At 36.7% G+C, this 10,309-nt stretch overlaps 1 protein-coding gene across 2 annotated transcripts; it reads right to left on the bottom strand.

The window, feature by feature from the left end:
- Positions 1-4,142: 4,142 nt before the first annotated feature.
- Positions 4,143-8,206, bottom strand: ssr4 (signal sequence receptor, delta). Of its 2 annotated transcripts, none has more exons than XM_059332631.1 (6): positions 8,044-8,206; positions 7,725-7,840; positions 6,597-6,671; positions 6,194-6,283; positions 6,033-6,098; positions 4,143-4,727 (listed from the first exon to the last, which is right to left on the bottom strand). In XM_059332631.1, exons 1-6 carry the CDS (start codon positions 8,090-8,092, stop codon positions 4,623-4,625), a joined length of 501 nt encoding a protein of 166 aa, XP_059188614.1. In that variant the 5' UTR covers positions 8,093-8,206; the 3' UTR covers positions 4,143-4,622. The 2 variants fall into 2 exon arrangements, with proteins under 2 accessions (XP_059188614.1, XP_059188613.1); XM_059332630.1 differs by having other exon boundaries at positions 7,725-7,843; positions 8,044-8,205.
- Positions 8,207-10,309: the final 2,103 nt, after the last annotated feature.

Here is a 10,309-nt window from a genome sequence, read left to right as displayed (position 1 = left end):
TTCGTTCCATTTATATCCCTCCATCCAGCCGTCCCCCCCACAACTTCCCACAGCCTAATAGGTGACTCCACCAGGGAACGCCTGGACCCGGTCCAGCTCATGTCTCCTCCGAATCACCAACAATGATGTCTCTATTGTGTCCCTGCCGAGGCGACACGACACAGAAGCTGATATGTGGTTACACCACACTGCAAAAAAGCCAACTTGTATATTTTGGCCTAAAACAGTGATTTAAGTTGGTAAAACTTGGAAATATAAATTATTGACATTTAGGGCAGTAATGTAAGTTAGCACAACAAATGAAGCCAGTTGTCTGCTCAAAAACAAGTTGGTGAGTTGTTGTTACTTATATCTTTAAGTCTGGGTTCACAACAAGGGACAATAGTTCTGCTAACTCTTATTTCTTTGTTGTGAAATGCGGGAAAGCGGTGAAATTCATTAGCGAAAGCTAGCGGCTAACTGATGCTAGCAGCTAGCTGATGCTAGTGGCTAACTGATGCTAGTGACGCTGCTTGTTACAGCTACAAGAGTAGCCATTAGCGTATCAATGCTAACTCAAAATTGTGGTCGCAACATTAGCTGACATTTCATAGCGGCGTTACAATCGTGCCAATTCAGCACATTGCAGAAGTTAGCAGAAGTAAGGATTAAAAGTTATTACAATGTAAAATTGTAAGTTAGTACAACTTACAGTTGAGTTGACGAAAAACTTAAAATATTTAGTTTAATTGACCAACTTAAAATTCTATCTAAGTTTGTTGCCTTGAAATTTTGAGTTCACCCAACTTTTCTTTTTTTGCAGTGCATGACAGTGTGTTAGTGCTGACAAAGCTCGAGAGAAAAGCAGACATGTGAGAAACTGTACTCTGTACACTGTGCAGCTAGTCATTTTGTCTTTCTTTGGTAATTTTGTGTCTTTTTTTAGTAATTTTGTGTCTTTTTGTGTCCTTTTTTGGTCATTTTGTGTCTTTTTTTTTAGTCAATTTGTGTCTTTTTTTTGTCATTTTGTGTCTTTTTTTAGTCATTTTGTGTCTTTTTTAGTCATTTACTCTTTTTAAGGTAATTTTGTGTCTTTTTTTGTCATTTTGTGTCTTTTTTTTGTCATTTTGTGTCTTTTTTTTGTCATTTTGTGTCTTTTTTTGTCATTTTTGTGTCTTTCTTGGTCATTTTGTGTCTTTTTTTTAGACTGGACTAATTCCAGTCTTCTCCGAATTACCAACAATGTGATGTCTCTATTGTGGGCATTGGTAATTTTGTGTCTTTTTTTTAATTAATTTTGTGTCTTTTTGTGTCCTTTTTTGGTCATTTTGTGTCTTTTTTAGGTAATTTTGTGTCTTTTTTAGTCATTTTGTGTCTTTTTTTTGGTCTTTTTGTGTCTTTTTTTAGTCATTTTGTCTTTTTTTGGTAATTTTGTGTCTTTTTAGTCATTTTGTGTATTTTTTAGTCATTTTGTGTCTTTTTTAGTCATTTGTGTCTTTTTTTTTTAGACTGGACTCATTCCAGCTCATGTCTCCTCCGAATCACCAACAATGTGATGTCTCTATTGTGTCCCTGCCGAGGCGACAGGACACAGAAGCTGATATGTGGTTACACCGTGACAGTGTGTTTTCTGCTGACAAAGCTGGAGAGAAAAGCAGACATGTGAGAAACCGTACTCTGTACACTGTGCAGTGCTTACATGCGCGGATCACGTTACTCATATACAAAGTTTACATTAGTCCCATGGGAGTCAGTGGGACTGTGCAGTTGTGCAGGAAAAGCAGGCCTCCCATGTGCCGTGCAGTGTGTGGCAAACACTGATTGGGGCCAACTACAGAAATAGACATGCTAAGTTTAAATCTCTGCAACAAACTGGATCACATAAGCACGAGAGTACCTAGAAATGTGACAAACGAGAATGAATGTGATATAAAACAGAACATGGGCGTAAAGTGGATTATGCAACATGTTGCGTTAGATTACCAACAGCTGATAGTGGACCCAAATCTCATGTAATCTGTCCGTGAGGTAAACTCTGGCCTCACTCAGAGGCTTTAAACGCAGCACAGAGCTGCCACCGTGTGTCTGAACAGAGCTACTGCACCACAGCAGGTCACACAGGTTAACTCTAGGGAGACTTATAGGGCTGTTCTGTCTATTTTTGAAGCCTTTTCATGTCTTTTTTTTCCTAAGTTTGTGTCTTTTTTTATCATTTTGTGTCTTTTTGTGTCCTTTTTGGTCATTTTGTTTCTTTTATTAGCTATTTTGTGTCTTTTGTGTCTTTTTTTTAGTCATTTTGTGTCTTTTTTTAGTCATTTTGTGTCTTCTGTGGGTTTTTTTTGGTCATTCTGTCTTCTCATTTTGTGTCTTTTTCGGTAATTTTGTGTCCTTTTTAGTCATTTTGTGTCTTTTTTTATTCGTTTTGTGTCATTTTGTGTAATTTTGTGTCTTCTTTGGTCATTTTGTGTCTTTTTTTAGTCATTTTGTGTCTTTTTTGGTCATTTTGTGTCTTTTTTTGTCATTTTGTGTCTTCTGTGGGGTTTTTTGGTCATTCTGTCTTCTTATTTTGTGTCTTCTTTGGTCATTTTGTTTCTTTTTTTGGTCATTCTGTGTCTTTTTTTTGTCATTTTTTGTGTCTTTTTTCATCATTTTGTGTCTTTATTGTCATTTTGTGTCTTCTTTTAGTCATTTTGTGTCTTTTTTAGTCCTTTAGTCAAACATAAAGTGTGATTTGAATATTTTTTTTAACTTTCAAAACACTATCATGCTCAATAAAGAATTTTAAATGTTGCAAATGTGAACAAAGTTTGCAAATATATCATATAAGAGGGTTCCATCCAGTTCTATCATTTTATACTAAATCTATTTGAGCTTGTCTCCAGTTTTACTTGGTATATCATCATCAAACTGAAACTGGCCTCATGGAGTTTACAGCCAGAACTTTAGAGGTAAATTTACAGTAGGGCTCCACGCTGCTTTGTTTTCTAGTCTGGATGGAGGCAACAAGTCTGGATTATTTGGAGCTCTTGGAGACTCCAGAGGTTAACAGCAGCAACTGATTTAACACCTCCACCTTGTTTACTGATGGTTTACATACAGAGGAAACAGAACAGCTGTTTGAACACATTTACCTCGTTGTGTCTATCAAGGAAAGCCAGGAGGACAGTCGTGTCTTTCGTTCGTCTGCAGATAAAAATAACCCGAAAGTCCACCGAGAGTTCAGTCACACAACCTCCGAGAACATGTTGATAGCAACAACAAGTGTTATTCTTCCTGTTTTCTCAACTACTACGAATCGGATTAAATCACTCCTGGGTTTTAGAGTTGTAACCCTCTGGAGTCGAGGAAAGTTCTGGAGCACTTTGACTTCTTCACGACAGAGAAACGAAGCAAGTATGCAAGCATGTCCAATTTAATGCATCAACTATTTTTCAGCAAAGGTTAAAATCACCTTGACCAAGTGTAGTAACATGATTTTACTTTTTTTGCAGATTTTTCTAATTTTGCAGTGTGCGTTTCAACATTTTTACTGCAATCTTTTGTGTTTACTGTTTTTTTTGTAAATTCTGTTTTTATGTGTTTTTGTAATTTTTTGTTTTTTGTATTTTTTGCGTTTTAATGTGTTTTTGTATTTTTTGTGTATTTTTATGTTTTTTAATGTGTTTGTTGTATTTTGTTTTTGTAAAAAGAAAATTTTTTTGTCATTTTTTGTTTTGAGTGTTTTAATGTGTTTTGTTTTTTGCATGTTTTTTTTTGTCATTTTCTGTTTTCATGAATTTGTGTTTTTTAATGTGTTTTGTTTTTATGTGCGTTTTTGTATTTTTTGTTAATTTGTATTTTTATGTTTTTAATGTATTTTCAGTATTTTTTTCGTGTGTTTTTGTGTTCAAAATGTTGATCCATTAAGTCAAAATGAAAACAATAATCAGGTCATATAGGTTAAGTTGTGCTGAAAACAATGATAGCAACACATCATGGTAAAGATTTTTAAGTGGTTTTTATAAAGGCAGAATGAACTAAAACATCCCCAGACTCTAAAGGGTTAACTGCTGGCATCTAAAAACCACCTTGTTGACATAAGTTGTTATGGAAAAAGGGACGATGAATTTCCCCGTGTGTGTCTTGGAGAAAAAGGAATTTATAGAAGAGGCAACACATTACACTGGAAGAAAAACAAGCCGTTTATTCAATTAACTGGAAGAGACAAATACACCAGACCTGTTGAGTCCAGCCAGTGCAGCCACACTAATGACTTCTCATATCTGCATCCAGGTCTCTGTTGCTGCCAGTGCATAAAACAGAGGGACAAAGGATTGTGTTGTCAACATCTTTTACAGCAGAACATAATTTATATTTTAATTTATGCAATCCAGGTTTATTGTTTTGGCTTTATCAAAAAATTACAAAATTCCTTGGATATTGACAAGACAAACTCGTGACGAAATTCATCTGAAAAAATTGATAAGACTGATGCATTCAGACACAGTCTGAATAAAAAAACACAAAGACTGCTGCTCTTTGCTCCTCGTCCCAAAGCAGATCAAGTGGCGAAATCCTCTCGGCTCGCCACGACGCTGGATGATGGACCGCTGGCTGAGATCCACCAGAGTTCAGTCTTTTTAAACGATCTGTGTGAGAATCGTTTATGCTTGGATGGTGCTCTTAGCGCTGAAGGCCATGTAGTAGACCAGGATACCGATGAGGGCCGCCACCACCTCAGTAGACACCCAGGGGCCGTTCCATGCACCCTGGAGAGAGATTTACAATATTAAAATACAGGAAGTTTGTCAAAGGTGGAAGAGAAGTAAAAAGAAGAACAATTATACATTCCAGTTTCCCCTGGTTCTACAATTTGGGGACATTTTCAATGAGTAGAATGAGGAATAAAGTGATCTGAAGTAAAAAGAACAAGTATACATTTCAGTTTCACCTGGTTCTACAATTTTAAATTTTGTTTTAGTTACTATTGTGACCTATGATGCATTCAAGGACTGCCAGAAAGTTTAATTTTTTCTTAATAATGCCAGTTTTTACAGTTTGTTTCTATGATAAACAATGTATTTTTGGTGTTGTGATCGGACCAGAGGTGAATCTTGGGTTCATTTGTGGACTTTAACTGACGTGGACTAAAAAATAACGGCTTCGGCCGCTGTCACTAACTGTGCAGAGCGTCCACTGCTTGTTGTAAACCCACCAGCATGTTAACTGTACATGTATTGTCCGCCGCTGTTTGTAAACAAGCCGGCTTCGCTAACTGTGTACAGAGTGTACGGGGCTTGAACACATGCTGTTGCAGCACATACACACTGTACTGCTAAAGAGCTAACTGTGTAGCCTGTTAGCATTGTGCTACTGTGTAGCACTGCTGCTGCTCTGACTATCGTCTCCTCCCACTATCCTTCCACCTCCATCTGCGATGCTGGACTGCACTATTTTTTTTTTTTTAAAGATTGTTTTTTTGATATTTTTCATGCTTTATTGAAAGTGACAGATAGAAAGGGGGTGACAGAGGGGAGGACATGCGGCAAAGGGAGCTCAGGCCGGATTCGAACCCAGCTCCGCCTTGATGGTAAGCACTCTACCAGTGTGAGCCACCGGGACGCCCCTGGACTGCACTATTAAGGACACGAATATCACGCCTTCGTGGGATCACTATGAACGCCCGAAGGCGAAAAGCCGGTACTGATCTTTCCTGCAATATAGCGGGACATTTGCGGGATGGCACTATGAAAGGGGCTTATGCCTCTTCGTTTGTTTGTATTTTTGCAATCCTTGGTCTTTTTTAATGGTGAATACAGACTACTGCCACCTCCTGGTACGGAGAGTAAATACATGTTAGCTGGCAGTTGGCTGTAGTCTACATGGTGTGTTCAAGTGCAACTTTCTGAGACGTAGGTGACGCAACAGTCCGTCACTGTCACCACTAGAACTTTGATGCCAGGTTTGTTGTGTCTATATCTAAAGACTGAACATTAAAGTGGTTGCCTGTAAAATCTAAACACCACAATAAACTGTCACATGTTCATATATCTGAGGACCTATAGGAGACTCACCCTGTGATCAATGTTGACGGAGAACAGAGGCTGAATGGCATTCACATCTTCGTTGTTTCTCTGGGCCTGGAACAAAGCAGACAGATGGATGATTTAAAAAAATTAATCAGCCAATAAACGGTATTTGAAAAGACTTCCAAATGTATGTATTAAAGACTGACCTTGCGCAGGGCGCTGTAGGACTCCTCATCGAAGAATTTGACCTGATATGTTCCAGAGCTGGCCTGTTTGTGAGGAAGACTCCAGGACACCTGAGGAAAAAATCACACGTTGATAAATGCTTCTTCAATAATCTCGAGGTTTGAAGATATTGTTCATCTGTAGCGGGACAATGTTTCTTGAGACTATATGACAATTTAAGAAATCTTGTCAAGGTAAATTATCCGTCCATGCAGCAAGATCATTACCCTCAGATTTAGTGTTTTTATTTGTTTTTTAAACACCTTTTTCCAGTGTAAAGACTGTGGGACCAAATGCCTTCATCAGTACATATAAAACCACTGTACTTGTGTTGCAACACCTGAATTTCCCCCCATGGGGGATTAATAAAGGAATATTCCTTACCTGGTACTTGCCAACATCCTGGCCTCTGGTCACAGGGAACTGTCTTCCATTGACATCAGCATACAGAGTCACACTCTGAGAGGACAGAGAGCAGCCAGTCAGTCACCAACATCAATAAATTATACACTACAGGACAAAAGTTTGGAAGCAAGTTCCAATTTGTACAAAAAAGATCATAGTTTCATTGCTATACTTTGCAACAAAATAAACATGATTATTATATAAAAAGTCACTTATTAGAACACATTATTATAATTAGCAGCTCTTTGGGTTTTTATTGCTTAGACTTTGTGTTTCCTTCTTTCCTTAATGTATAAATCTGAACTCTTGTTTCTTTACTCAGCTGCTTCAGTTTGATCCATTCTGTGTCAGAGATATGAACAAAGTTGAGATTTATTGGGATTTTTGTATCCAAACTCTCAAAAGCCAAAGAGCTAAAGTGAATTATGCAAAAGCTGTGATTTGTTTTTGACTTTTGCACTGAAGTTGTGTCTCTTCCAAATCTTCTCAACCTTAAAACTAGTGGTCCACCGATACAGGTTTTTTAAGTTCGATGCCCAATTGGGGTCGCGAGATGATTTCTGGGGGTCGCCAAATCATTTTGGAAGTAAGCTCTGTCTCCACTGTGTTAAAGTGATCATGTGTTAATGTGTTTTAGTCTTTTTGGTCATTTTGTGTCTTTTTTAGATCATTTCGTGGCCAATTTTGTCTTTTTTGGTCATTTTGTTTCTTTTTTGGTTCAGTTTCTGTCTTTTCTTTTGACAGTTTTCTGCAAGTTGTTACTCTCCAAGGAGTCTCTGGCTTGAAGCTGACTGTTACACACTCAGGAGGTCAGAATGGACCTTTAAACTGATAGCAAAGGACTTAGATTAAAAGCAACAATAACATATAAAAATATATATAAATGCACAGACAGAGAGATGTTTTAGTTGTTGTCAGCTTCATTATTTATCCAAAATTCGTCGCATCAACAGAGTTTGTCTGATCTGAACTGTGAGATTGTGTTCAGTGAGACAACATGATGTTAGATTGGGGGTCGCCACTCAAAAAGGTTGAGAACTCCTGCTGTAGAGTATAACCCCACTGTGTGTTTGAGGTGTTTGAGGATCTCAGGTGAGCTGTTCTTACCTGAGCTCCGTTGGCGCAGGCCAGACTCAGCTCCACGATGAACACAGACTCGGAGGAGATGACGGCGTCATTGGTGGTGTAGGCCGACGGGGTGATCACCGGCTCCGTGCAGCTCTCTGCTGTCAGCACCGGGACCAGAACTCAGGTTAGACAAAGCCCTGGACTCATTATTAACAGGTGATATAAACATTTCTCTGAGCCTGATATTCCTGCTACAGCAGGAGACAGATGGGAGATAACAAGCTAGCTCAGGTTTGTTAACAATACCGGCTAATTAACGCCGGTAAACGTCTCCCCGGGACCCCCGGAGAGGACTTACCGGAGCAGGCGACCGCCAGCAGGGCGAGGAAGGCGGCTATCCGGATCATGGTGGAGTTGTGGAGGTTATTTCTCTGTTTGTTGCTGAGCTCCAGCTGCTGCTCTGCTCTGGTCTCTGTTCTCTCAGACAGAAGGGAAGAAGTCCACCTCAGCTAACCGATGCGACCCCTCTGCGGCTGCGCAGTAGTGACGTGGAATTGTTGCGCCGCGGAGCATTCTGGGAAAGTATTCTGGCGACACGTCATCCGAGTCAAACCCATAGATTGTATATAAATAGGTCAAAACAGAAAAGGAATGATTAAAAGGCTAAAAAACAGAAAAAGAATGAATAAAAGGCTAAAGAAAAAGAATGAATAAAAGGCTAAAAAAACAGAAAAATAATGAATAAAACACAAAAAAATGAAAAAGAACGAATAAAAGGCAAAAAAAACCCCTGAAAAATAATAAACAAAAGGCTAAAGAAAAAGAATGAATAAAAGGCTAGAAAAAACAGAAAAAGAATGAATAAAAGGCTAAAAAAGAGAAAAATAATGAATAAAAGGCTATAGAAACAGAAAAATAATAACGAATAAAAAGCTAAAAAAAACAAAAGAAATAATGAATAAAAGGCTATAGAAACAGAAAAATAATAATGAATAAAAAGCTAAAAAAACAAAAGAAATAATGAATAAAAGGCTATAGAAACAGAAAAATAATAATGAATAAAAGGCTAAAAAAGAAAAAGAATGAATAAAAGGCTAAAAAAGAGAAAAAGAATGAATAAAAGGCTATGAAAACAGAAAAATAAATCATGAATAAAAGGCTAAAAAACAGAAAAAGAATGAATAAAAGGCTAAAAAAACAGAAAGATAATCATTAAAAAGCTAAAAAAAAAAAGAATGAATAAAAGGCTAAGAAAAAAATTAATAAAAGGTTAAAAAAAAGAAAAATAATGAATACAAGGCTAAAAAATAAAAAAAACTGAAAAATAATGAATAAAAGGCCAAAAAAAAACCTCAGAAAAATAATTGATAAAATGTTCCCTGTCCATATTCTCTTTAAATTGGGTTGATTAAACTTCCTTTCTAAGATGTAACAATTACATTGATGAAATACCGTTAAAATTGTCATCCTTTCACCGGCAGGCCTTCCTCTCATGGTCCATTATTTACATACATAATTTTTCAGCTCATAACTGTTATATATGGAACAACAAGGACATTCTGTTTAAACACAAACCCCTTTTTATAGATTATTGGCATAATAATAACATAATACATGTAGCTACTCTTATAATGAAGTTTTATCTGGATATAATTCCCCTGTTTCTCCTGTAGATTTTGCCAAAGTTTTTGGAGCGATCCCATCTGGTGTTTGCACGTTGTTTAGATCTCAACCAAGAGTGGAAACCCAACATTTGTCCCTGCTGTCCGTGTCAGACACCCCAGTGGGTAAAGCTTGTTGAACTGGTAACCATGGTAACAACAAATTAATCAGAAGCCTGTTTAAAAAGGATGTCATTACAGCTCCGTATGTGCTCTCATACTGGAATAAATACATAGAACACACTAATTGGAAGAAGATCTGGCTATTACCCAACTGATATTTGATAACCAATAAAGTGAGAGAAATTTTATTTAAAATAATTCATAAATTTTATTGTTAGAAGATTCAAAAAAGACATTGTGAAATACACTTTCTGTACTATTGAAACTGTTATTTATTTTGGTATTTCTGGCCCTTTGTCCAAGGTCTCTGGATTGATATTTGCAACTTTATTGCAAGCAATGTTGATAAAGATTTTAAGTTGTTTTGGAGGGATGAACTATTTGTGCTCTTTGACTTTAAGAAAAATAGAGAAAAACTCAATGAAATATTTATCATAAACCTCATCATACTGATGTTCGTTATTCTTTTCTCATATAAATATATTTATTTGAGAAAAAGATTGGCCTATTTTATTTCATAGGCCATTTTTATTTAAGATATTTATTTAAATGTGCACTTTATGGAGCTTTGATTTTTTTTAAAAAAAAAAGGTACTCCTGTTCTTATACAGTATTTATGTTCACTTAAACAGTTTCAATAAAATTACTTGTGACATGTCATATTTGAATTTGACTGAACATTTGCTCTCATTTTGGGATAAAAATATCAGGATATATATATCGTATATCGATATTCAGCCTAAATATAACAGGATATGACTCTTAAAATCTATTAAAGTGACATAAATTAAAGTGAAGCATCCATTGTCCTCCAGTACTCATTCAGGACAAAATCAGTCA

Source organism: Centropristis striata, chromosome 5, assembly GCF_030273125.1.
Source record: "Centropristis striata isolate RG_2023a ecotype Rhode Island chromosome 5, C.striata_1.0, whole genome shotgun sequence".
Classification (NCBI taxonomy): Eukaryota; Metazoa; Chordata; class Actinopteri; order Perciformes; family Serranidae; genus Centropristis; species Centropristis striata.
Note: the sequence above shows the minus strand (reverse complement) of the source record. Positions and strands in the feature narration are given on the sequence as shown.